Below are 27,988 nucleotides of genomic sequence, written 5' to 3' on the forward strand. Positions count from 1 at the left end.
AACTGGCTAAGACCCAGAACTAAGCCCACTCAATCCACTGTAGAAACTAAGCAAGAAGTCAGAGCCTCATCCCCAGCCCTCTGCTTGCTGGTCTGGTGTGACTTCCTGTGACCTCCCCATCCTCCCCCCCCATAGAAGTGGAGCTGAGAACTGGAAGGGGGGGGCGGATTCAGAGAGGCGCAAGATTCGTGCTGTGGCTGGGGAGGGAGAATAGGGACAGGACTTCGGGGAGAGTAGGTTGAGGACTCGGGGAGGGGGCGGCAGGGCTAGGAGTGAAGATTAGGATAGGGAAGGGGGAGGTAGATAATGGTCAGGGATGAAGAATGGAGGGGAAGCAGAGGATGCGGGGTACCAGGAGACAGGGGATCGGGGGGATGGAGGATTGGGGGTGCTGATTCGAGGCTGGTGACAGGTTGGGGTCAATGCGGCGACGACGGGGGCCGATCGTCCGGCCGGGGCTGCGCGGCGAGGCCCAGTCGAGCCCAGGCCCACCCCCAGCCCCCCCGCCCCACGCTGCCTCCCCCTTCCGCTCCCCGGAAGCGCTGAGTCGTACTGCCTTATCTGGAGGCCGCTATTTCGGGCTCAGCTCCTAGCGCGAGGACTATTTTTAGCGGCGCTCGGGTAAAAATGGACGCGGCGCCGCGCGAGTTCCAGAGGCCGTGCGCGCTCCCTCGCGAGAACTGGGGGCCGAGGCCGCGCGCCTGAGTCACCTCCCGCCCAACCGCCCCACTTCGAGGAGCGCGGACACCCCACCGCCCCCATCCGCACGAACACTTGGGTTCCTGGACGCTTGGAAGCCAGCGCGGCTCAGAATATTCCAGGACTATCGGGACGCATCCAACCGGGCTGCATCCAACCGGGCTGCATCCAACCGGGCTCAAGCGGCTGAGCGCCGACTTTTGGGCAGAGGCGCTGCGCCCTCTGGTGGCTCCTGTGGGGATAGGCAGGGGCTGGGCCAAGACTTCACACACCCCCAGACCCCCAACCTCCGCCACACACCCATTTTATAAATGAGGAAACTGAGGCCTGGAGAGGAACTGGATTGCATCATGAATTGCAAGGTACGCTCTTTCAGTTTCAGCTTGGACACTTCCCTTAATGGAGAACCCAGTACCTATCAGGAAACTAGGCACTCTGTTTTTATAAGCAGTATTTATCTAGTCATTCAACAAGTATTTATCAAGGGCTTGCTGGGTGCTGGGAACACAGCAGTGAACAAGGCAGAAGAGAGATCCTTGCCCTCGTGGGCTGACGTTCTAATGGGGGAGACAAACAGTAAATAAATAAGGTGATTTCAGATTGTGGGTAAGCACTGTAAGGGAAATTAAGTGGGAGGATAGATTATAATAAAGGGGATACTTTGGTAAGAGTAGTCAGGGAAGGCCTTTTTCTGAGGAGGTGACATTCTAAAGTGACCTTCTGGTTTCATGCAGTCCCCTCACTCATCCCATTTCATAGACCTGGAGACAGAAGCCTGGAGAAGAACCAGTTGGGGACTGAGCTTGTACAGTGTAGATTACATGAGCTTTCACTGCGTAAATTGTTCAGTTCCAGTTTGGTCTCCTCCTGAGCCTGGGAGCTCATTTCTCCCAGCATAGCCACTCATCATCAGTAGTAGTAATACTGACTACTAGTTTTTAAATAATAGCTACCTTTTATCCAGCACCTACTGTTTACCTAGCAGTCTACTAAATGTCTCACCTGCGTTAATTCATGGAATCCTCACCCTAATCCTTAGAGGTGAGGTACTATTCCCACGCCCCATTAACGTATGAGAAAATCTGTTTACCAACCTTCCTTTCCTCCCAGCCACATGGGCATCTACAGTTTTGCCGGCCTTCTTCTTGTTCTTTGGGAAACCACCCCTTTCTCAATTTCAGTTCATCTGGCTGTCTTGGGGCTCACTCCATCCTCCGTTTCCAGGGAATCGCACGTGTCCTAGGCCCAGCCAATCATAGTATTCCAGTTGGGCTGTCCGTTGATGACAGTGATTGGTTCAGAGGTGAGCATGTGACCCATTTAGGACAACGAATGATGGGACCATTGGCTAGGAGCACTTTCTTCCCTTTGGGGTGGCTAAGAGGATAAGATGTGAGCGTAAAGCTGCTAGGGCTATCTTTGCTACCTCAAGGAAAGTCTTTCTGAGGAAAAAAAATCAGAGAAATATGAAACCCAGAGATGGGACAGTGACTTCATATCATCATTTGAGCTCCTGGATCAAGCTGTAACTGAAGCTGGTGTACTCAACCTTCTGATCATGTGAACCAATACATTTCCTTAAACTAGTTTGCATTTGAAACTGAGAGACTCCCAGTTAATTCGCTTTCCCTCTCTATGCCCCCCCCACCAGGAACTGGTCCTGACACTTTCCACTGCCCCTAGTCCTTGGGAATGGATCACTGTACCCCCTGAAGTACCCATTCATTACACACTGCCCCCAGGGAGGCATGTACTGCTTGTATACATCTGTGCCCTCTACCCGCCACTGGGCAGGCACTCCTGTGGGGACTTTGGGTCTGCTCATCTTCCTGTCCCCAGGTACAGACCAGGATGAGAACCTGATACCAAGGCTACTGTCCCGGGCAGGACCACTTTCTGCTGTCATCACTGGCTGATGGTGAAGTTACCCTACTGCACCTTCCACTTTCTCCCACTGTCAGGATTTCAGCCCTGTCTGAGCTCTGTCGGCCTCCCAGCCTCTGCTTCACCGTCTCTTCTGTGCTCCAGACCCATGTGTCTAGAAGCCTCTTGAATGCCTTCCTCCGGTTGTCCCACAGACTTTCACCCTGACCTCAACAGCTTCCTCCTACACCTGTGCCTCCTTCTCCCAGGTCCCCAGCTCAGGCGTAGTCCCACATAGACCCTGTCTCCTGGGCCAGAGTTCTAGGCCTCCTCCTGGTACCTTCCTCCCCTTACCTCCCATAACCCATCACTCATCTCCATTCTATCTTTCAAAGATTTTATATATTCTCCTTCCTCCCCCTCCTTACTCTGGTCCAGTTGTCTATTTGGTCCCTTTTCCCCACTTCATCCTTCATGTCTATACTCATCTCTGGTTTCCTGCCCCAGTTCTGCCCCTTCCCATCTAGAAGGATTTTGCTAAACCACAAACCTACTCCTGTCAGGTCTCTCCCCTGCTCAGAGCCTGCTACGATTCCCCAGTGCTCTAGTCCTGTGACCTACGAGGCCTTCCGTGGCCTGTTGCTTTCTTCAACCCCATCTCTTGCCCCCCACCCCTTTCCCCAGCACACATTCACTCTGCCCTCTAACAATACTCAAACAGCTTGCCTTTCCCCAAATGCATTGTTCATGCCTCCCGACATGAACATTCGGCTCCCTCTGCGCAAATACCTTTCCCATCCTTCTCCACCTAGTGACTGTTTTTCCATGCTTTGAGTTACAACATAGCTATCCCCTCCGCTGAGAAACCTGGCGTGACTCCCTCCGACCTAAGCAGGGCCCCCGCCTCTCAAGAAACCTGGTCACTGTTGTAGCTCATTCTCTGCCTGACCACATGTCGGGCCCTTTGCACGCAGGGTCTCACTGAGTTCCCCCAACAGCCCTCAGGGCACAGGGACAAACACTTCCAGTTTCTGGATGAAGAAACTGGGACTCCTGGAAGGAATCACAGCTAGGGAGGGGACAGAGTCAGGATTTGAACTTGTGATCTCACGCAGCCTGGCTCACCCATGAGTACTTTATCTCTGTTTTGGAAGTTTTTATTTTATAACACTCTCAGTAGAGGCACACATGTATATAATTTATGAATAAAAAATATACTCCATATACCAAGTGGCCACAAAGTACTGCCTGGCACTGTAGTCTCTCTTGGTTAAGTAGCTTCCTCACCTGGGTCTGGTGGAGGCAGGGATTTGAGAGTGTTCTTTAAGGCCACATTTTTGACATGAGCATCAGTTGCTCTGTTTGAATATGCTTCTGACATGGATTGTTCCAGAACATCCCAAGAAATCCCGAGGCTCAGCGGCCCCGGAACACATGGCGCTCCAGCATCTGATGTCCTCCCAGATGGAGAGACAGCAAATTCCATGGGCCAGCACTGTCCACAAGAAATAGGACACTAGCCACATATTCAAGCTTAAATGCCCTAGTAGCCACACTAAAAAAAAAGCCAAAAGAAACAGGTGAAAATAATTTGTTCCTGTATTTTATTTAACCAGATAGATGCAAAATATTATTTCATACATACTCAATGTCAGCAGTTTTTTTCTTTATAAATTTATTTATTTATAGATGCAAGATATTATTTCATACGTAGTCAATGTCAGCCGTTTTTTTTCTTTATAAATTTATTTATTTATGGCTGCGTTGGGTCTTCGTTGTGGTGCGCGGGCTTCTTATTGCGGTGGCTTCTCTTGTTGCGGAGCACGGGCTCTCGGCACGTGGGCTTCAGTAGTTGTGGCTCGTGGGCTGTAGAGCGCAGGCTCAGTAGTTGTGGCGCACGGGCTTAGTTACTCCGCGGCATGTGCGATCTTCCCGGACCAGGGCTCGAACCCATGTCCCCTGCGTTGGCAGGCAGATTCTTAACCACTGCTCCACCAGGGAAGTCCCTCAGCAGTTTTTTAAATGAGATAGTTACATTCTTTTTAATCACGTTAAGTCTATGAAATCTGGTGTGGATTTTACACTCATGACACATCTCATTTTGGACCAGCCATGTTTCAAATGCTTAAAAGCCACGTGTAGCCAAGTGGCTGCCATATTGGACATCACAGCAGTAGACGGTGCCTGGCCACGGATCTGGGAGTATGGCTTCCTCAAAGTCCAGCTTTAACATGGGACAGTGTACCTCCAGGTGACAGCATGGCTTAAGGTCAAGATCCTAGACTCTGAAGCCAGACTGTGGGGTTCAAGCTCTGGAACTTCCAAACTGCCACTCCAGCCTCTCTGCACCTCAGTTTATTCCGCTATGAAAGGAGAATCACCAGCAAGACATCAGAGGGTTTTTTGTGAGGATTAAAGGAGTTAATAGATTTTTTTTTTTTTTTTTTTTTTTTGCGGTATGCGGGCCTCTCACTGTTGTGGCCTCTCCCGTTGCGGAGCACAGGCTCCGGACGTGCAGGCTCAGCGGCCATGGCTCAGGGGCCCAGCTGCTCCGCGGCATGTGGGATCTTCCCAGACTGGGGCACGAACCCGTGTCCCCTGCATCGGCAAGCGGACTCTCAACCACTCCGCCACCAGGGAAGCCCGAGTTAATAGATATTTAAACACTTAGAACAGGGCACATATTAAGTGCTGTATGGGTGTTGATTTTTATTATTATTTGGCATTTTGTGAAAGAGAAAATCTCTCGACTCCACATTAACAGTCGAAGAATGAAAAACTCCCTTAAAGACCTCCCATCCTGGGCTTCCCTGGTGGCGCAGTGGTTGAGAGTCCGCCTGACGATGCAGGGGACACGGGTTCGTGCCCCAGTTCAGGAAGATCCCACGTGCCGCGGAGCGGCTGGGCCCCTGAGCCACGGCCGCTGAGCCTGCGCGTCTGGAGCCTGTGCTCCGCAACGGGAGAGGCCACAGTGGTGAGAGGCTCGCGTACCGGAAAAAAAAAAAAAAAAAAAAAAGCCTTCCCATCCTTGTGGAAGATGTCCAGAACATGGGGGACACACGGGACTTCTAACCGCCACAGGTAGGACGCACAGACCACTCTGGGCTCTCAAGGGCAAATGCTTCAACATTCTCCACTGGAACGGGTGTGTGAAATCACAAAGCTTTGGACACCTCCCAGTCTAAACTCTGCCACGTATTGTCCTGTTCTCATTTTTCTGTTTTGATCTGTGTAGTGGGTTGAATGGTGTGCCCTTCCCCCCACCCAAGGTAAGTCCACCTGAGACCTGTCATGGGAACTTATTTGGAAAAAGAGTCTCTGCGGGTATAATTAAGGTTAGGATCTCGAGATGATACCACCCTGGATTATCCAAGTGGGCCCTAAACCCAATGGCAAGTGTCCTTACAAGAGAAAGGCAGAGGGAGATTGGACACAGATAGAAGAGATGGCCATGTGAAGTTGGAGGGAGAGATGAGAGTGATGGGGCCACCCAGGAACACCTGGGGCCACCAGAGGCTGGAAAAGGCAAGGAAGAATCTGCCCTGAGAAAATTCAGAGGGAGTGTGGCCCTGCTGATACCTTGCTTTAGGATTTCTGGCCTCCAGAGCTGTGAGGGAATACATTTCTCTTTTTTTTTTAAACCACGAAGTTTGTGGTAATTTGTTAGGCAGCCACAGGAAACAAATACAGTCTGTTTAGGGGCCTGTCTCCTTCCACCCTGAAGACAGAGTTTCTGCGGCTTTCAGCTTCTGTCTCACAGCAGGAAACAGGCTCAGAAAGAAGGCAGAGCCAGAACCAGAACTCAGGTCTCCAGGACCTCATTCCAGATCCAGGGGTCACTGTGGAAACTCACAGGGTATTTTGCCTGTTAAAGAAATACAGGGTGACTATTGAATTTTTCTCTTAAGGCAGTGGTTGAAAACACAAGCTTTTGTTGGAGTCCTGGTTTGTTTGCTTCCTTGCTTTGTGGCCTTGGTCAAGAGACTAACCTTGTTTAGTTTCTCCTTCTATAAAATAGAAACTAACCAGTTTCTCTTTCTATAAAATAGGGATAACAAAATAAGATCTCAGAAGGCTGTGATATGGAGTATGTGAGAATTGATCAACTTTGCCATTTGACGTTGTCCTGAAAGTCTTTGCAAATGCTATAAGACAAGAAAAATGAGATGTAAAGATGGGAAGGCAAGACATAAAACTAACATTTGGATCATTTCAAAGGAAAACTAGGAGAATTGACAAACTTTTTGTATGTTTTTGGCCATGCTGCCCGGCATGTGGGATCTTAGTTCCCGACCAGGGATCGAACCCATGCCCCCTGCAGTGGAAGTGCAGAGTCCTAACCACTGGACTGCCAGGAAAGTCCCTCAACAGAATATTTTCTTTTAATTATTTACTTTTAGAAAAGATTTTATTTAATTAATTTTTTTAAACTTTAGCCATCCTAACGGATGTGAAGTAGTATCTCATTATAGGTTTTTTTAAAAATTAATTTATTTTTTGCCTGCGTTGGGTCTTTGTTGCTGTGTGCAAGCTTTCTCTAGTTGCAGTGAGTGGGGGCTACTCTTTGTTGTGGTGCGCGGGCTTCTCATTGCAGTGGCTTCTCTTGTTGTGGTGCACAGGCTCTAGGTGCGCGGGCTTCAGTAGTTGTGGCACGTGGGCTCAGTAGTTGTGCTACATGGGCTTAGTTGCTGCCTGGCATGTGGGATCTTCCCGGACCAGGGCTCGAACGAACCCATGTCCCCTGCATTGGCAAGCGGATTCTTAACCACTGTGCCACCAGGGAAGTCCCCCACTTTAATGTTTGGTTCAACAGAAAATAACTGGGTCTTCACCTCTGCTTGGGTGCTCAGTCTGTTGTGATATGTTGCAGGTTGCATCGAACACTCAGGAGAGAGTGAGAGTGAAAAAAGGGAGGTGTCTTAGTATTATTATGATAATCATTTTGACCTTGGGGACCTCTTGAAAGAGTGCTGGGGAACCCCCCAAGGTTCTGTGGACTGCACTTTAAGAATCACTCCTTACCTTTGGGTTCTATAGGGCCTAGAGACAGTATCTGGGGAACTGAACACCTCTGGGGCCATGGGACCTGGTTCAAGAGACAGCTCTGACTACAAGCAAGGTATTCTCTGAGTCTCAGTTTCGTCATCTCTAACATGGGGTTGGTGATGACGAAAATAATAAAAGTACCTCCTTCCTAAGATTGTAGTGAGACCCATAGGAGATAACTCCCTGACTCACACCTGGCATGTAGCATACAATAAACATTTGCTATTATAGTTTGGGAAACGTCATTTTATTTTATTACCAACACTTCTTATTCATGCAGTTAACTTCTCCAGAGCCCTATCTTGTGCTGGGCAGTGCTGGGGACATGGTGATGAATGAGAAGGGCCTGGCCCTGCCCTCATGGGGTTCGCAGTCCAATGGGTCACGGAGTTTTCATTTGTGAGGCATTGCCTTTAGCACCAGGTCCCTGAGGAGCATGAGTTCTTAAGACTGGGGAGGCAGGGAAAGGCATTCTAGGGAGTGGGAACAGCATGCAAGGAGCCATGGCAAGTGGAGAGGGGGACAGCTGTGGCCTGATGGTTGGCCGGTTGTGTCCATTTCTCTGCCCCCAAGATGCCTCAGTCCTGTTGCTGGTGAGAAATACGTGTGTATATCTGGTTCATCTTTTTAATATTTATTTATTTGGCCGCACCGGGTCTTAGTTGCGACACGCTGGAATCTTCTTTGCAGCATGAGAACTCTTAGTTGCGGCATGTGGGATCTAGTTCCCTGACCAGGGATCAAACCCGGGACCCCTGCATTGGGAGCGCAGAGTCTTAGCCACTGGACCACCAGGGAAGTCCCCCAACCCCTCTTCTTGTGTAAAGTTAGTTCCTCAATTCTGGGCTCTTTTTAGGGAAGTCCCACCTCTGATCTAACCTCAGTCTCTCATGCTGCAGACCCTCCTTTTGCTGCATATCCATCCACAGTGCCCCGTGGAAACTTGGGACGTCCCAGCATAAGAGGTGCCCGGGATGGGGCGGGGTCGGGTCCAGCGCCTCCACTGTCCCCCATCCGGGGGCCGCCGCTTGGGGCCGGGTGAGTCAGCCCCCTGCGGCTCCCGCGTCATCCCGGCCGCTAGGCTTCGCGCTATTTCGGGCTCCAGGCGCTATAAATAGAGGCTCGCGGAGCAGAGCCGTTCCCCCTCCGCTCGGGCGCCCCTGCGTCCCCTGGACCCGCCGCGATCGCCGGGCCGCGCGTCACCGCGGCTAAGTTTAGAGGCGGGTGCGGACGTCGGCCGGGTCACTGCGCCCCTCGGCCGCGCCCCCGCTAACAGAGCCTTCGGTCCGGCGGCAATATGCCCCCCGCCCAGAGTCACTCGGGTGGAATTAGGGGCGAAGTGTGCCCATATTCTCCATCCCCACCCCAATCCTTCGGAGGCGCAGAGGAAACTCGAAGTTGGGATTAGGGGAAGGTTTGGGAGTGGAGCAAGGTCTGAACTCGAGGAGTCGCCCGGGAGCTTCGGTTGGGACTGGAATTTGAACTTGGAGCGTTTGGAAGAAGGACGGGGAAATAAGAGTACGGACAGCTGTTAGACTCGAACTCGCAACTCTGGGAGCCGGAAAGATGCGAATCCGGAATCTGAAAGTTAAATTTGGGAAGAGTGTAGGAATCAAACTTGGAAATATAATATATTACAGAACCAAGGACAACTTTTCTCCCCCTTAACTAACGTAAATAGACTCAGAGTTACCTGAACCGCGCTCAGCGGGCCCTTTGCCGCATTTCTGCGATAGTGAAACGAGTCGGGAGAAACGAAAGGGCAGCCCGCCGCCTTCTCACGGGTCTTGCCCCGGGGTGGGTTCTGGCGCAGCGGTCCGCGGCGCCTCTACACCCCAAATCCTCTTGTGGGGCGCCATCGCCCCCTGGCGGAAAAGGCACGCTTTGCAGGTTTATTTGGTAATTCCCATTCCCCAACGGGAGAAACTGAGTCCCACCCAGACTGGCTTCCTTCTAGAAGCTCTCTCTGCCCTTGGATTCAGAGACACATTTTCATCGTCCTTCTCTATGTCACTGGGGCCTCAGTTCCTTCATCTGTCAAATGAACTATTGATACCTAAGGGGAGGGTTACTGTGAGGATTTAGCTCATAGTAAGCTATCTATCTGCTTTGATGGGTATATAGTTGATGGTAATATATGTATTTTTTATTTATAGAGACCCTCTTCCTGTGATCGTGTGGCCCCCTCCCCCATAATCTACTTCACGTCACTGTTTTTTAGCATCTCCAGAGCATGTATGACTGTCTGGAACTCTTATTTGTGGGTTTCTTTCTTATGGTCTGCCTCCCATGAGACTATCAGCACCACAGGGCAGGGACCTGGTCCAATTTGCTGCCAGCTGTGTCCCCAGTGCCTGCCACACCGTGGGTGCTCAATATGTAGTTATTCAAGGAATGAGTGAACCATGGATTTCAAGACGGGGCTCCATGGTCTTATGGAATTCTCACAAGCTCAGCAGTTACAGATGGGAAAACTGAGGCTCCCAGTGGTGAAGTCGCTTGCTGCCGGATTCTGCTTCTGTTCTTTGTTCATTCATGCAACATATGGTTCCGTAGCCCCTTCTTGTTTCTGGGCACTGTGCTACAGCGGTGGCCACAACGGCTTCAGCCTCTGCTTGCCCAGGACTTAGTCAAGGACTATTTTATTTTTATGACAAACCTGAATATTTCACCTACTGCATGCCAAGTAAAGATGTAGGGACTTGACACGTAACTGATTTCATCTTCCTAATAGTTATGCTATTGTTATCCCCATTTTAGAGATGAGCAAACTGACGCACCCAGAGAAACTGAGTTGCTGGCACCAGGTCACACTGCTAGTAAGTGATCCTGGGGAAAAATTACACCCAGCGATGAGAGTGCTTATGAAGGAAGGAGAATCAGGGAGATGGTAGACTTCCCATTAGTGACCCAGATGGAGCACCAGTGTCTTCTAACTTTGCAAGAAAGATAACTAGGAACCCAGAATTTGAGATTCCATTTGTGAGGGTCAAATAAAGACATTTTCAGATGAGCAAGACTCAGAAATGTTCTATCCAGAATGTTCTCTGAAAAAGTTAGAAGAGAATGTACTCTAGCAAGAAGTAAAAATGAATTCAGAAGGAAGAAGTTTATAAGAAGTAACAGAAAATTGTTAAGGGTTGACTCGTGTCCCCCCACAAGATATGTTGAGTCCTAACCCCCATTACTTCAGAATGTGACTTTATTTTGAAATAAGGTCTTTACAGAGACAAGTTAAAATGAGGTCATTATGGTGGTCCCTAATCCCATATGACTGGCGTCCTTGTAAAATGGGGAAATTTGGACACAGAGACGGACATGCACAGAGGAAAGACAGTGTGAAGACACACAGGGAGAAGATGGCCATCCACAAGCCAAGGAATGCCTGAGGCTACCAGAAGCTAAGAGAAGGGGCTGGAACAGATCCTTCCCTAGTGCGTTCAGAGGGCGCATTGCTCTGTCAATACCTTGAATTTGGACTTCTAGCCTCCAGAACTGTGAGAATAACTTTCTGTGGTTTAAGCCACTCAATTTTTGGTACTTCTTTACAGCAGCCCTAGGAAACTAATACCATGAACCAATTATATAAATAAAAATTAATTAGAAAAAAATCTTTTACAGCAGGTCCCTAACAAAAGGCAAAATCAATGGAGAGACAGAGACAATATGTTCATGGGTATGAAAAAGATGTCAATCTTCTTGTAATTAATCCATCAATTCAGTGCAATTCCAATCTCAATCGCAATAGGATTTTTCAGGGAACTAGAAAAGCAGCTGCTAAAATCCATCTAGAAGAGAAAATGGACAAGAATGGTAAAGACAGATTTGAAACTGAACAGAGGTGGGGGACTTGCCTCATGTGATATCAAAACATATCTAAATGAAATAATTAAACTGGCATGGAGGCAAGGGACAGATACAGAGATCAATGAAACATAATAGAAATGTCAGAGATAGACCTGTGTAAACATGGGAATTTGGCATATGATAAAGGTGGAATATCAAAACCAGGGAAAGGACTGGCTTCTTTTTTTTTTTTTTCCTAGCTGCATGACTTGAGGGGTCTTATTTCCCTGATCAGGGATGGAACCCTGGCCCCAGCAGTGAAAACACTGAGTTCTAACCACTGGACATCCAGGGAATTCCAAGGACTGGCTTTTAAAATAAATGGTATCTGGACAATTAGCTATATCTACCATAAATTCCTACCTTAGTACATTTTCAAAAATAAGTCTCATATGGATGAAAGAAACAAAATCAAAACTAGGAAAAGTATTAAAAGAAGTGATAAACTATATGACCTTGGGGTATGGCAAGCCTCTTAAACACACCAAAAGTCAGGATAGATTGATAAATAGGTGTGAATAAACACTAAGAACTTCTGTGTGAGAAAAATAAATAAATAAAGTTAAAGTATAAAGTGCAAACTAGCAGGAAATATTTGGAATATGTGTAACTGACTAACAATTAGAATTGGAATCCATAAAGTACTCTGACACATTAACAGTAATAAAAAAAGGCATACAACCATTGAAAAAATGGTCAAAGGATATGCGCAAGCAACCCACAGAAAACAAACTATTAAAGACCAATAAACTCACAGAAAGATGTTCTCTCCTTAGTAATCAGAGAGTTGCAAGTTAGAACAGTGTGATACTATCCTTTCAGGAAATGACTAATATTTACTCATCAACCAGGTCTCTGCTCAGATGTCCCTTTCTCTAAGAAGCTCTATCCTTGCCCTCGGGCTGGATTAGGTGTTCCCTGCCCCACCCCCCTCCCGGGCCCTCTGGGGTCTCCTAGCCAGCCCTGTCCACTCTGGATCGTCACTGTTTGGGAAAGGGTTTGTCTCTCCCAATGCGTTGTGAGCTCCAGAAGGGCGGAGCGGGGCTATCGTTATCTGGGGCAATGTATGTGGAATAAGAGAATGAGTGAATGGGGAAACTGAGGTTAAGTCAATGACAGAGCCGGAATTCAAACCCAAGTCTGTACTGAGAGAAGGAACCTAGTTTGATTACCCGCCATCCCTTCTCCACTAAGCCCTGCCCAGAGCCCAGGCACACAAGAGGAGCTCAATAAGAGCACTGAAATCAAACTGCTCGGCAACGGGAGACGCTGAGGGCCAGAGGCGGGCAGCTCTCTCCAAACCCAAACCTCCGCAGTCCTCCAGAACCATAGAGAGCTGCGCGAGGAACCGCCTCTCTCGATGCTCTACGCCTTTGGGGAACGTCAGGAGCGGGCTGGAGGGCTAGAGAGGCCGGAAGTGCGACCAGCCTGGGGCTACGCTGGCCGCGCCGGCGGTGGGACGCCTCGATCTCTCTCTTGTCTTTCCTTCGCGGCCCGGGGGCGAGGAGGTGAGTTCTCGGGACGCTGAGACCGCGGGGCTGGGTTGAGAGGGGCGTGGGGTTGAGACCGCCGGTGGCGATTGGCAGATGCAGAAGCCAATCAATCGTTACAATGTCTGAGAGTTTGAGAAGGTGGAGCGAGGGAAGGTTTGAGCGAGGGAAAGGCATCCTGGTGCGAGCCTTGGGGGCGGGGTGGACGGAGGGTTGGGGACAGTGGTCTGGCCTGGCAAACGGAAGGCGGGGAACAGTGAAGGCGGGGAGAATAGAAAGGTGGGACCCTGAAGGGTGTGGCGAAAGGAAAGTGTGTCCCGGTAAGGGGCGGGGCGAGCCGCAGGTGGAGGCTCGATGGGGCGGGGCCTTATAGAACCTGGGGCCCTGGGTGTCTGGACCTGGACGCGATGGAGCCCCTGGAATTTTTTGGGGGGTACGGCTGTGTCTGGGGGTTCCTTCTGGGGACTGTCGATGCTTCGCTCGCGCCCGACTTCACGGCTTTATTTTCAGGCCCCCAGAAGGACCTTGCGATGGACGAAGAGAGAGTGGAGAAGCCCGTTGGCCCACCCACAAGGAAGAAATTCCTCATTCCAGTGGACGAGGATGAGGTCCCTCCTCCCGGGGTAGGACTAGGAGATGCGGGGACTGCTGGGAGGCTTGGGGGGTGGTTGGGAGGAAAGGGGACAGGAAGGGGCCTGTGGGACCACAGTGTGGGTTAGGAAATGTTGGGGCCTGGGTCACTTTGAGAAGACAATCTTTTTGCCTTCTGCAAGTATCAGTTTCCTGTAAAAAGTAAAATGTCATGGTCAGGAGGGCTAAGGCAGCGGCTGCAAACTGGCAGCCAGGAAGTAGTCCTGAGATACGTTTTACGTGGCCAGAACCCTGGTTCTGCAAGGAATGAATTTATTGCTGATAGTTGAGAATTGGAAGGTTTGGCAATTTTAAAGAAATCTGCACTTCTGACATCTTTTGGTAAATAAAGCATCTGGCAACACAGAGATCTCAATCCTACAGGAACACAATTGTCTGGTGATAAGTAGTGGCTGCCACCTGTGTGCTAGGAAGAAAAAGAAAGTAGGCTAAGGATAGAGGGTGTGATGGGGGAGAAGAGCTACCTTAGATAGAACAGTCAAGGGAGGGCCTCTTGGAGGAGATGATGCCTTTGCCAAAATGTGAAAGAAGTGAGTGAGCGAGCTATGCAACATCGGGGGGAAGGGAACAGCCAGTGCAAAGGCCCTGAGGTCAGAGAGAATCTGATAAGTTTTAGGGCAGCAGGAAGGCCAGTGGGGCTGGGGTAGAGAAAGCCAGGGGAAGACCTAGAAGGTGAGGTCCTTGAGGCAAGGGCGCAGGGGCAGATCTCTACGAGGCTTGAGGACTGAAGTGACAGCTTTGGCTTTTACTCTGAGTAGGAACCACCTAAGGGCTCTGAGCAGAAGAGGAACATGATATGACTCAGTGTGGGGAGCAGACTGTGGGAGGTGAGGGCAGAGGCAGGTAACTGGTGCGGAGGTGACTGCAGTGGCCCAAGGGAGAGAAGATGGTGGTTGGGACCAGGGTAGAGGCCGAGGAGGTGGGGAGAAGTGGCTAGATTCAGATTTTGTACGCCCTCTCACACCTCTCCCCACAGGCCAAGCCCTTATTCAAATCCACACGGAGCCTGCCCACTGTGGAGACCTCCCCCCAGCCGGCTCCTCAGACCTACGCCGAGTACGCCATCTCAGGACCTCCAGGAGGGCCTGGAGGCACACGCCCCATAGGGCCGGAACCCCTGGCAGGAGAGACCCCCAACCAGGCCCCCAAACCAGGAGCAAAATCCAACAGCATCATTGTGAGCCCCCGGCAGGTGAGGAGGGGGCTGGAGAAGTGGGGCTTTGGGGTTTCTGGTGGGAAACATGGTTATAGGGAGGGCTTTCTAGTGGACAAGGAAGGAGTTCTGAGTTCTAGCCATTATGCCCTCAACAGCACCATTCATCCATTCAACTAGCGTGTGTGGGTTGAATATGCCCCATGTCTTAGTCTGTTCAGGCTTCTGTAACAAAAGTACCATAGACTGGTGGTCTGAACACCGAACATTTATTTCTCACAGTTCTGGAGGCTGAGAAGTCCAAGATCAAGGCGCTGGCAGATTCGGTGTCTAGTGAGGACCCGCTTCCTGGTTCATAGACAGCCATCTTCTCACTGTGTCCTCACAGCGTAGGAAAGGGTGAGGGAGCTCTCTGGGGTCTCTTTTATAAGAGTGCTAGTCCCATTCATAACGGCTGCACCTTCATGACCTAATCACCTCCCTTCACCTCCTAATATCATCACATTGGGGGGTAGTATTTCAACCTATGAATTTTGGGGAGACACAGACATTGAGTCCATAGCACCCCAACTCTTACGGTTGGGGGCATGATGGTGTTCCTGAAGCTACATTTCCTGTTCCCAGGTTTGTCCATTTATTCAAAAACAGTTGAACACAGGCCCAAGTTTGAATCCCACTCTGCCACACAGTAGCTGTGTCATCTTGGGCATCATCTTGGGTGACTTAACCCCTCTGAGCCTTTAAAATGGGGGTTCACCCACTTACAATCAATAAATATCTTCAGAGGTTACCTGGTGCAGTTCTAAGCTCTGGAGATTGCAGATAAAGTCTCTGCCATTGACGGGGCTGGCATTCTGGAAGGAGAGAGCAGCAGTGTACAGAGATAATAATGGGACTCAAGAACATGAAATATGCTCAAAATTTTTAGCCATCAGGGAAACGCAAACCAAAACCACAATGAGATACCACGTCATACCCTAGAATCAAAAGGATAGACAATAACAAGGGTGGGGAGAGTGTTGGAGGAGTTGGAGCCCTCATACACTGCTGGTGGGGATGTAAAATGGTGCAGTCACTTTGGAAAACCGCCTGGCAGTTCCTCAGACATTTAAACATAGAGTTATCCTATGACCGTGCAGTTCCACCTCTAGGTATATATGCAAGAGAAATGAAAATACGGTCAACCTTCTGCAACCATGGATACAAAACCCGCAGACACGGAGGGCCAACTGTACTACGTCATCTGTGGATTTTGATATCCAGGGGGTCCTGGGACCAATCCCCCGTGGATACTGAGGGACCACTGTCTTACGTCCACACAAAATCTAGTACACAGATGTTCACAACAGCATTATTCACAATAGCCAAAAAGTGGAAACAACCCAAATGTCTAGCAAATGATGACTAGTTGTTTTCACTTAGCATAATGCTCTCAAGGTTCACCCATGTTGTAGCATGAATTAGTACTTCATTCCTTTCTGTTGCTAAATAGTATTCCATTGCATGGACATGCCACTTTGTTTGTCCATTCATCCATTGATGGGCGTTCAGGTTGTTCATACCTCTCAATTATTATGAAAATGCTGCTGTGAACATTTGTGTACTGCTGTTAACATATGTTTCCAGTTCTCTTGGGTATTTATCTAGGAGTGTATTTGCTGGGTCGCATGGTAACTGTATGTTTAACTTTCTCAGGTACCCCCAACTGTCTTCTAAAAGGCTGCATCATTTTACATTCCCACCAGCAGTGGATGAAGGTTCCATTCTCACCATATCGTCACCACTTGTCATTCTCTGTCTTTTGGATTTCAGTCATTCTAATGGGTGTGAAGTGGACAAAATACTTCTTTAAAAATTAATATTGGGATAAACAACAAGGTCCTACTGTATAGCACAGGAAATTATATACAATATCCTGTGATAAACCGTGATGGAAAAGAATATTTAAAAAAAAAAAATATATATGTATAACTGAATCACTTTGCTGTACAGCAGAAATTAACATGACATTGTAAATCAACTGTGCTTCAATTTAAAAAAAAAAAAAATTGGATTCCGCCCCTCCCTTGCCCAAAGCCCTTCCATGGCTCCCAGCGGCTCAGGTTCAGATGGCCCAGAGCCTGTGGGACTTGGGACCCCTGCAGACCCTTCCCACCCCAGCTGCTCTGACCACTCCACAGTCCACCCCGAGAGCAGATACCACACCCTTATTAGAGCTGAATTCCACCTCAGTTGGTAATTACTTGTTCGTCCCTGAGATGCTTTTGTTTAATGTCTGTGTCCCCCACGAGGGCAGGGATCTATGTCCTCTTGGTCACGGCTGTATCCCCAGCACTTAGACACACAGTAGGCACTCAGATACCTGAATAGATTAGAGCTTGACCTGCTCACAGTATTTTGGTCTTGGGCTACAGGGTAGAGCATGAGGCGGGGGTTTATTTATTTCTTTTGGCTGCGTTGGGTCTTCATTGCTGCGCGTGGGCTTTCTCTAGTTGCGGCGAGCGGGGGCTACTCTTCGTCACGGTGCGCGGGCTTCTCACTGCAGTGACATCTCTTGTTGCAGAGCACGGGCTCTAGGCGCGTGGGCTTCAGTAGTTGTGGCACATGGGCTCAGTAGTTGTGGCTCGCGGGCTTAGTTGCACCGTGGCTTGTGGGATCTTCCCGGACCAGGGATCCAGCGCGTGTCCCCTGTATTGGTAGGCGGATTCTTAACCACCGTGCCACCAGGAAAGTCTGTGAGGGGTGTTTAGAGAGAGGAGTCTGCTGGGCAGATACCAGGCTGTCGGGGCTCTGACCCTGTGGAGGGTCGCAGGCCACGGTGAGGAGCTTCCTCCTGAGGGCACTGGGAAGCCATGGCAGGGCTTAGAGCTGGAGAGGGGCAGCTTTGTGCTTTAGGAAGAGCCGTCTGGCTCCTGTTTGGAGGGTGGCCAGGAGGGGACACCACTGGGGCAGGAGACCAGGAGGAGGTGGGGTGGAGGCCATGGCAGTGGAGGGGGAGGAATTCATGGGGGATGCTTAGAAGGTAGATGTCCCACCTGGTGGATGAGGGGGAGAGGGAAGCTTGTAGGACAAGGCCTGGGTCTCTGGATGGTGGGGCCGGCCCTGAGTTGGGGCTGAGAGGGGGAGCAGGTGTGGAGGCCAGTGCCGAGTGCAGTGAGGTAGATCCCTGGGGACAGGTGTCCAGTGGACCAAGGACACACGAGCTGGGGCTGGGGACAGGGCTGAGCTGGAGAGAGACCCAGGGACCCTTTAGTTAAGGCCTAGGGCCAGGGAGGAGGGGCCTAGGTCAGAGCCCCAGTACCAAGGACATTCCAGGCTGCGGAGGAGGAGGAGTCTGGGGAGAGGAGGAGGGCAGAGCTGGAGAAGCCCCGGGTGCAAAGCAGGAGGTGGGGGGAGGGGCCCCGGGGTGGCGGTGGGCCCAGGGTCACTCTGCTAATGGCTTCCGTTCTCCCTCCCCCCAGAGGGGCAACCCCGTGCTGAGGTTTGTGCGCAACGTGCCCTGGGAGTTTGGCGATGTGCTTCCCGATTACGTGCTGGGCCAGAGCACCTGTGCCCTCTTCCTCAGGTGAGCTCTGGGGGCCACCCACCCTCAAGATGGCCTGCGAGGGCTGTGCTCTGGGTGTTCTCGGCCATTGTGTGGGAGACCTCTGGGCACGGCCCGGGCCTAGGTGTGACCCTGTGTGGGAGGCAGAGATCTTGGTTTAGAGGTGTCCGAAGCAAGAGCTGGGCCCCGGACGCTGGGTCTGAGGGAGGAGGGACCGGGGGCCTGGATCCTGGGGCTGAGTGGGGAGGGGCTGAGGGGGGAGGGGCCGGGGCTCTGGATCCTGGGTCTGAGGGGGGAGGGGCTGAGGGCCTGGATCCTGGGTCTGAGGGGGGAGGGGCCGGGGGCCTGGATCCTGGGGCTGAGGGGGGAGGGGCCGGGGGCCTGGATCCTGGGGCTGAGGGGGGAGGGACCGGGGGCCTGGATCCTGGGGCTGAGTGGGGAGGGGCTGAGGGGGGAGGGGCCGGGGGCCTGGATCCTGGGGCTGAGGGGGGAGGGGCCGGGGGTCTGGATCCTGGGTCTGAGGGAGGAGGGGCCGGGGGCCTGGACTCTGGGGCTGCGGGAGGAGGGGCCGGGGGTCTGGATCCTGGGTCTGAGGGAGGAGGGGCCGGGGGTCTGGATCCTGGGTCTGAGGGAGGAGGGGCCGGGGGTCTGGATCCTGGGTCTGAGGGAGGAGGGGCCGGGGGTCTGGATCCTGGGTCTGAGGGAGGAGGGGCCGGGGGTCTGGATCCTGGGTCTGAGTGGGGAGGGGCCGGGGGCCTGGACTCTGGGGCTGCGGGAGGAGGGGCCGGGGGTCTGGATCCTGGGTCTGAGTGGGGAGGGGCCGGGGGCCTGGACTCTGGGGCTGCGGGAGGAGGGGCCGGGGGTCTGGATCCTGGGTCTGAGGGAGGAGGGGCCGGGGGCCTGGACTCTGGGGCTGCGGGAGGAGGGGCCGGGGGTCTGGATCCTGGGTCTGAGGGAGGAGGAGCCGGGGGTCTGGATCCTGGGTCTGAGGGAGGAGGGGCCGGGGGTCTGGATCCTGGGTCTGAGTGGGGAGGGGCCGGGGGCCTGGACTCTGGGGCTGCGGGAGGAGGGGCCGGGGGTCTGGATCCTGGGTCTGAGGGAGGAGGGGCCGGGGGTCTGGATCCTGGGTCTGAGGGAGGAGGGGCCGGGGGTCTGGATCCTGGGTCTGAGTGGGGAGGGGCCGGGGGCCTGGACTCTGGGGCTGCGGGAGGAGGGGCCGGGGGTCTGGATCCTGGGTCTGAGTGGGGAGGGGCCGGGGGCCTGGACTCTGGGGCTGCGGGAGGAGGGGCCGGGGGTCTGGATCCTGGGTCTGAGGGAGGAGGGGCCGGGGGCCTGGACTCTGGGGCTGCGGGAGGAGGGGCCGGGGGTCTGGATCCTGGGTCTGAGGGAGGAGGAGCCGGGGGTCTGGATCCTGGGTCTGAGGGAGGAGGGGCCGGGGGTCTGGATCCTGGGTCTGAGTGGGGAGGGGCCGGGGGCCTGGACTCTGGGGCTGCGGGAGGAGGGGCCGGGGGTCTGGATCCTGGGTCTGAGTGGGGAGGGGCCGGGGGCCTGGACTCTGGGGCTGCGGGAGGAGGGGCCGGGGGTCTGGATCCTGGGTCTGAGTGGGGAGGGGCCGGGGGCCTGGACTCTGGGGCTGCGGGAGGAGGGGTACTCATGTCCTGGACACCAGGACTGGAGCCAGGATTTCTGTAACCGTCGCCACAGTTAAATAAGTTTCCCTCCCCTCCTGGGGGCCCCTCTCCAGACAGGGGAAGTGAAACTTCTAAGTTCCTGTCCTCCCTGCAGTGTATGAGAGCTGCTATAGCAGAGGTGTCCCTTTGTTCCTGGGTGGCAAAGCCACCCCACCCCGTCCGTGCCAGCGCCCTCTGTGGTCAAAGCAGGCAGTCCCGGGGATGGGCCCTGCTTCCCAAGACCAGCTGTGCAGCACCACCCCCTGGCCCCGGTATACACTCTCTAGGGTTTCCTGGTCTCCACCTGAAACCTAAAGTCCTTCTTTTCCTAGATGAAGAATCCGGGGGTCCACCCTTCCAGGGAGTCAGAGCCAGGCCTCCCTCACTGCCAGTCCCCTCATGCCCCTTTCTTGAAGGGTGACCTTGGGCAAGTCACTTAACCTCTCTGAGCCTGAGATCTGCCTGTGCTCCCCAAGCCCTCTGCCTTCCAGCAAGAGGGGAGAAGGGCTTCTGGGGTCTCTTAGCTGGAGACCTACCAACCCTCCCTCTCCCGCCCCCCAGCCTCCGTTACCACAGCCTCCACCCAGACTACATCCATGGGCGGCTGCAGAGCCTGGGGAAGAGCTTCGCCCTGCGGGTCCTGCTCGTCCAGGTGGATGTGGTAAGCAGGGGTCACTCCTCCATGGGCCTCACTGCCCCTATCTGTGACATGGGGAGGCTTGGGCCTCCTGGTTGCCTGGTAGACTGTTGAATCTCTTCTAAGGAGAAATGCAAGTTGGAACCCCAGTGGGGAATTTCTCACATCTGAGATGGACAGCTGTGTTGGCCAGGAGGTGGAGGGTCAGATTACCCGTCTCCTCCTTCCCCACTCCCCCTTCAACCAGGCCCTGCCCTCTGCCACTTCAGTACTTCTTGAACCTGTTTCATTCTATCCTCACAGCCGGGCCCGATCCAGGCCCTTTCCCCTCTTGCCTGGGTCCCTGCCCCAGCCTCTTTTCTTGTCTTGTGGCCTCCAGCTTCGACCCTGCAGTAGTCAGAGGGGTCTTGTGGCACACAGATCTGATGTCCCAACCCCTCCGTGATCCCCCAGTGCTCTCCATGGCCCGTGAGGCCCAGTGTCACCCGATCCCTGCCCAGCTCTCCTGGTTCATCTCTAAGCTTCCACGTGATCACCCTTTCATTTCACAGCCTCCATCCCATAGTGGTGAATTGTACTTCCTCAAGCCTTTCCCCTCCCTTCCTTTGCACACGCTGTTCCCTAAGCCTGGAATTCCCTTTTCTGCTCTCTGTTGCCCTCACTCCTCATCCTTCTTCAGGTCCCAGCTCAGATATCCCCTCCTCTAGGAAGCTCTCCCTAATCCCCCAGGTAGGACAGATGCTCCTCTGGCTCTCCCACCCCAGTGCTGGCCACTCTTGAGTCATCACTGACTGGGGACTGTCTGTCCCCCTCATCACACTGTGAGTCCCGGGAAGGTACAGCCAGGGCTGTCCCGGTCACTGCTGGGTCCTGCACAGGCGGGGACCCAGTTGGAGATTAGGGAGTGTCAGTTGAGTGATAGGCTCTTGGCACCCTAAGCTGCTCTGCTTCCAAGACTATAATTCTTTGCTTTCTCCCAGATCCCTCATTCTAATTTTCTTCTCTGCTCAGAAAGACCCTCAGCAGGCCCTCAAGGAACTGGCTAAGATGTGCATCCTGGCCGACTGCACCCTGATCCTCGCCTGGAGGTGAGATGGAGGCCCCCTCCCAGGTCAGGCTCTATCCTGAGAGTTACTGCCCCTTCTGCCCCCAAATCTTCCCAGCCCTTCTTCCTCCCACGAACTCCCTGTGTGAGTCTGGTCCAGGCACTGCCTCTCTGGGCTTCAATTTCTTTATCTGTAAAGTAGGGTCTTAATATCTTTGACGTACATCAAATCCCAGGACCATACTAGGCACTTATGAGTTAGACATAAAATCTGGCTGAATAATTAATTTCAAGTCTAGGTTTCTAAAGACTATTTTGATTGGCTCTCCAATAGGGAAAAGAAGACATCCCTTCCTCACACCATAATCAGAACAAAATCGTGATAATTATAGACACAAAAAGCAAAACTACAGTAAAAGTATTCAAAGAAATCTTATAAAATATATATATATATATTTATTATGATCCTGTGGTAGGAAAAGTCTTCCAAAACAAGACCCAAAACCTAGACACCATAAAGGAAAAGGTTACCCAATTTGAGTAAATTAAAAATTTAAAACTTCCAGATGGTAAGAGATACTGTAAACAAAGTTAAAAGACAAGTGACAAACTAAGAGAAAATGCTTGTTATATATATATAAAACAAAGACTTATGATCCCTAATTTATATATGTATATATAAATTTTATATTTATAGAGTTCAAATATATATAAATGTTTATATTCATAGGAGTGTATTTAAACATTTATTACATATTTACGTGTATATATACATATATTTGCATATATATGTGTGTATATATATATACACACATATATATGCAAATATATGTATCTATGTGTGTGTATGTATATATATATAAAGAGCCTCTTACAATTCAGTAAGAAAAAAATAGCCCGATTTTTAAAAGTCTAATGCAGGTTGCCAAGAACACATGAAAAAACTATCAGCCACACAGCTTATCAGGAAAAGTAAATTTTCAAAGAATGAGGTGTTATTTTTCACCCATTAATTTGGTGAAAACGTCAGATGGATAATATGAAAGGGGCACCTGCATGTTTGGTTGGCAGGAGACTTCACTGGCTATTAAAACAGGAAATAGACACACTCTTCAACGCAGAAATTCCCCCACTCGGAATGTCTCCCCTTCGATCATCCCTCCCTGGGTGTGCAGATCCGCAGTGGCGTGGGCCTTCCTGGCACCATCCGTGCAGTGAGCTGCAGGACCAAAGAGCGTGATAGTTTAATTTATGTATAAAAGGAAGGAAAGTGAGCCGTGTTTATGAACAGATACAGATGTGAACAAACTGCAGGGGCTCCAAGCTGTGAACAGCGTTGAACCTTGGGAATGGCACAAGGGGAGGTCCTGAGGGGAGGGAGACTTCTGTCCTCTGCCCTTCTCTTTTCTTCTGAATGTGAAATGGTTAGTTTCTTTTGTTAAAGAATAGGTAGCATATTCATGTAGTTAAAAAGTCAGAGGTGATTATATATATACTGTATATATAAGTATGTATAAGTATTACAAAATGTAAGTATATAAATATTGTAAGTGTATATAAGTATATATGAGTATACACATAAGTAATATATAAGTATAATACATTTATATAAGTTATATAATATATTTTATAAGTATATATAATATATACCTATATCATATAAGTATATATATTAAGATATATAATCACTTCTGAGTTTTGAACTGCATATATAATATATATATATACCGTTTTTATATTGCTTTCAGATACTGTATATGTGTATACAGTATATATATAAATGGTAGTATATGCCCTTAAAAGTCTCTCTCTCCTGCCCCTTCCCTCCCACTCTACTCCCCTCACCCTTACAGGTCACCATTATTTTTGGTTTCTTTATTTCCTTCCAACGTTTCTATAAAACGCAAACACCTGTGAAAACATGTTAATTTTCTTTCTTAGACAGAAGTAAGCCTAGTATATATACTGTTCTGTGCCTTGTGTGGTCGTGTCATTTCTATATCTATATCAGTGTAGAGAGCAGCCTCATTATTTTTTATTTTTTATAGCTGTGTAGTATTCTAATATAGTGTCCACATAAAAAAACTAATAGACCTTTTTTTAGAGAAATTTTAAGTTTGTAGAAAAGTTGATTGGAAAGTACAGAGAGTTCCCACATACCCCCTCTCCCCCTGCACACAGTTTGTGCAATTATTTATATCTTGTATTAATTAGTGTGGTACATTTGTTACAACTGATGAACTAATATTGAGATACCGTTATTATTAACTAAAGTCCACAGTTTACATTAGGGTTCTCTCTTTGTGTTTACATGCTGTGGGTGTGATGTGTCCATAGTTACTATTTTACAGAATAATTTCACTGCCCTGAAAGGTCCTCTGTGCTCGCCCTTTTCATCCATTTCTTCCCCCAACCCCTGGCAACCTCTGACCTTTTTACTGTCTCTGTAGCTTTGCCTTTTCTAGAATGTCATATAGTTGGAATCATACAGTATGTAGCTGAAATAGAAAAATCCACAGTTCTCCTCGTGTTTGGAAAGCCCAGTTCTTCATCCTGTGCGTCTCCTTTACTCCTCACACAAAGCCCTTCACTGCTGGCCACCAAACATGTGGAGGATTTTCCCCACACCAAGCAGTTCTCTGCCAGCTGGGTGTCCTACAGTTTAGCTCAGTTCTGACACTGTCTACCTGGAGATACCGTCAGATCCCACAGGTTAAGGGCTCGCAGCGCTGCCCCATCACACACACACTGCAGGCGCCAGTCGCAAGCCCAGGTAATCCCCTGTGCTCTGACCAGCCGGCTATAGGTCAGGACCTCCAATGACCCCTTCCTCAGGTTTGATTATTTTGCTAGCGCAGCTCACAGAACTCAGGGAAACACTTACTTCTGCTTACCAGTTCATTAAAGGATATGATAAAGGACATGGATGAAGAGGTACACAGGGCAAGGTCTGGGAGGGGCCTGAGCCCCTGTGGAGCTGGGGTGTGTCACTCTCCCGGTGTGGATGTGTTCGCCAGCCTGGAAGCTCCCCAAACCCCGGTACTAGTGTTGGGATTTTATGGAGGCTTCTCACGTAGGCATGATCACTTATTAACTCCATTTCCAGCCCCTCTCCCCTCTGGAGGATCGGGGGTGGGGCTGAAAATTCCAAGCTTCTAATCCTGGCTTGGACTTTCTGGCTACCAGCCCCCATCCAGGAGCCATCCAGAGTCACCTCAGAGGAACAAAAGATGCTCCTGGCGTTCTTATCACTTAGGAATTTACAAGGGTTCGGAGCTCTGTGCCTTTTTGGCTTCGTTGGATCTTCGTTGCTGTGCGCGGGCTTGCTCTAGTTGCGGGGCTACTCTTTGTTGCGGTGCGTGGGCTTCTCATTGCGGTGGCTTCTCTTGTTGCGGAGCACGGGCTCTAGAGTGCGCGGGCTTCAGTAGTTGTGGCTCGCGGGCTCTAGAGCGCAGGCTCAGTAGTCTGGCGCACGGGCTCAGTTGCTCTGCGGCATGTGGGATCTTCCCGGACCAGGGCTCGAACCCGTGTCCCCTGCATTGGCAGGCGGATTCTTTTTTTTTTTTTTTTTTTTTTGCGGTACGCGGGCCTCTCACTGTTGTGGCCTCTCCCATTGCAGAGCACAGGCTCCGGACGTGCAGGCTCAGCGGCCATGGCTCACGGGCCCAGCCGCTCCGCGGCATGTGGGATCTTCCTGGACCGGGGTATGAACCCACGTCCCCTGTGTCGGCAGGCGGACTCTCAACCACTGCGCCACCAGGGAAGCCCTGGCAGGCGATTTCTTAACCACTGCGCCACCAGGGAAGTCCTAGCAATAGGCTTTTAAGGTTCCTCCTATGTCTTTTCATATCTTGGTAGTTCATTTGCTATTTCAGCTATATAGTATTTTCATTTTCAGCTGTATAATATTCTACCGTGTAGATGGACCAGCTCTGTAGCCCCCTAATGGTGGACACTTGGGTGGATTTCCAAGGTTTTGCTGGTACCAGCAACACTCCCACTACTGCCCTGAACCCCAGGAATGGGGATTTAGGCCAAAGGGTAAATGTATTTGTAATTCTGTGCCCTCCCTGGGGGTGTGTTACCTCTACACTGTTCGACTATTTGGAAAAATGTATTTATGTATTAATTGTATATTAAAACAAAAGCAAGTATAAAAATTGCTCTTTTTGCTGTGGGAAGTAGCACAGTGGAGTATAGAGAGCCCAGCCAGGTGAGACAGACCCACTGAAGGAGCTGTCTCTCCTCCTCGCCGTGTGATCTTGGGCAATGCTGGTCTGTTTCCCCCTCCGCGTAATGGATTGAAAATAACTGCCTTATAGGATCTCTCAGGAGAGCTTCTGAACATAAAGGGCTTTGGACAGTGCCTGGAATGCAGCTGGGACCCACACAGGGTATATTTCCCATGTCTTTACGTCCAAACTAGGGAATGTTTTGGACCCATTAAGTAAATGAGATTGACCTCCGTCTGTGGATGTGGAAGGACGTCCTGGTTGTACTTGGAGCAAAAGTGAAAGCAAGGAAGCGGATACAGCGCGCTAACTTGTGTGTCCTGAACAAATGATTAATAACAATAACAATAATAATCCCCGCTACAGTGAGAGGAAAGCAACAAAGCCCATGGAAAAAACACAGAATTAGAAAACTGAGTGTTTCTTTCAAAAATATAAATCAACGTTTAATCAACAAACATTGCTCACTAGCTAGACTCTGAAGGCTAAGAAAATGCCTCAAGACAAATACTTTATTTATTTCCACTCAACTCAATATCCTCGAGTTCCAAAGAGAAAAAAGACCAGCTTTTTCCTGTTCCTTTATTCCACACACAGACAGTCCCTTTCAATGATTTAGTTGTTTCAACTACCTTTGAAACAGTTAATTACGTGTCAAAAAAACCCCAGTGCCTAATGGGAAAATGAATGGCGATTGTGAAGTTGGGTTAGTTGTGGTAACAGATTCAGCAGTCAGGGTCCGGAGCTCTTTCCTTTTGAAGGTGTGCTACATGAAAGACCTTCAAAGCTCCATTTTTCTTGGTAGTGGGAGCTGACTGCTTCATGAGGTTGTCTTCCTGTGGTTGGGAAAAGAAATGGTACTTTTGGTTTTTCTCTCTCTCGAACCCGGCCAAACTCTGTGCACCGACCTCCCTCCCAGAAGAGCTAACATTTCTTAAATAGACTTCTAAGCGCCAGGCGTGGCACTTAGCGTGGACTCATTTAATTGTCAATTGTCCCCCACTTTACAGATGAGGAAACCGAGGCCCAGAGAGATGAAAACCATTGGCCCAGGGTAACTCAGGTGGGAAGTGGGGCCTGAACCTAACTGGTCAGGCTCCCATCCTCTGGCCTTTAGTCAGAAAAGATGTGTTAAGATGCACCAAGCAAGGGTTACCGCCAGGGGGCATCTTGGGGGAGGTTGAGAACATTCATTCCTCTGTACATTAGAGTCTGGAATTCTTGGAGTGAGCAAATGAAATTAACCTAAAACATGACCCCTCCTTCCCCTGACCCAAATGTCTCTCACCCCAGCCCTGAGGAGGCCGGGCGGTACCTGGAGACATACAAGGCTTACGAACAGAAGCCGGCGGACCTCCTGATGGAAAAGCTGGAGCAGGACTTCGTCTCCCGGGTGAGGCCACCTCACCTCCCTGCCTGGGCCTCCCCCTAGCTCCTCCTTGGGGGTATGAGCTGCAGTTCTGATCTCGAGTCATACCTCTCCCTCCCCGACCCCACCCTCAGCTTCCAGTCCTTTCTCCTGCCCAAACAGCAGCGAGAGGGGTCTTCCTAAGCACAAACCTGATCCTGCCCTTTCCTGCTCAAAACCCTCCCGTGGCTCCCCAGTGCCCTCACCATGCTCTCCAAGGCCTTGCCTATTTGACCCGGCAGCCCCATCTGCCCCCTGCCCCCGCATTCTGTCACTTCTCTGTGCCTGTTCCCTCTGCCTTGATTAGATGCCTAATCCCATCTCTCCCCCATCTCAGCTCTAATGCTTCCTTCTCCAGGAAGTCCTCCCGGATACCCAGGCCAGGTCAAGGGCCCCCCGCTGGGTTCCCTCAGTCCCAGCCCTATCTGGGTCACCATGTCTGGAACTGATTTGTCTCCCGAACTGGACTGGGAGCCCCAGGAGGGCAGGGCTGGGGCTGTCTCGATCCCTGCTGTGTCCCCAGCACCACTGAACACTCAGTGAGTGCTCAGGGAATATTTGCTGAACGAACTGTTGAATCTGGGCTCCAATGATAGAGTAATGGAGGATGTCCACAGCCACCCCTGAGGTGGGTACTATGAGGACCCCCATTTGCCTACAAACGGAGGCCCAGAGAGGTCAGTTCCCTTGCCCAGGGTGTCACA

The 27,988-nt window shown here is 50.8% G+C and overlaps 1 protein-coding gene across 2 annotated transcripts in view; it reads left to right on the top strand.

Moving 5' to 3' along the window:
- Nucleotides 1–733: 733 nt before the first annotated feature.
- ERCC1 (ERCC excision repair 1, endonuclease non-catalytic subunit) overlaps nucleotides 734–27,988 on the top strand; it is a 28,723-nt gene continuing 1,468 nt past the window's right edge. The window contains exons 1-8 of one of the 2 annotated variants that reach the window (XM_060131443.1): nucleotides 734–1,061; nucleotides 12,649–12,962; nucleotides 13,455–13,567; nucleotides 14,572–14,787; nucleotides 18,210–18,313; nucleotides 20,524–20,623; nucleotides 21,611–21,687; nucleotides 27,170–27,269. In XM_060131443.1, coding sequence (XP_059987426.1) covers nucleotides 12,815–12,962; nucleotides 13,455–13,567; nucleotides 14,572–14,787; nucleotides 18,210–18,313; nucleotides 20,524–20,623; nucleotides 21,611–21,687; nucleotides 27,170–27,269 — 858 coding nt within the window. In that variant the 5' untranslated portion in view covers nucleotides 734–1,061; nucleotides 12,649–12,814. Of the gene's footprint in view, nucleotides 1,062–12,460; nucleotides 12,963–13,454; nucleotides 13,568–14,571; nucleotides 14,788–18,209; nucleotides 18,314–20,523; nucleotides 20,624–21,610; nucleotides 21,688–27,169; nucleotides 27,270–27,988 lie in introns of those variants that run through there. The other variant, XM_060131442.1, reaches the window with a different exon arrangement.

The sequence above is a fragment of the Lagenorhynchus albirostris genome, chromosome 19 (assembly GCF_949774975.1).
Source record: "Lagenorhynchus albirostris chromosome 19, mLagAlb1.1, whole genome shotgun sequence".
In the NCBI taxonomy this organism is placed as follows: domain Eukaryota; kingdom Metazoa; phylum Chordata; class Mammalia; order Artiodactyla; family Delphinidae; genus Lagenorhynchus; species Lagenorhynchus albirostris.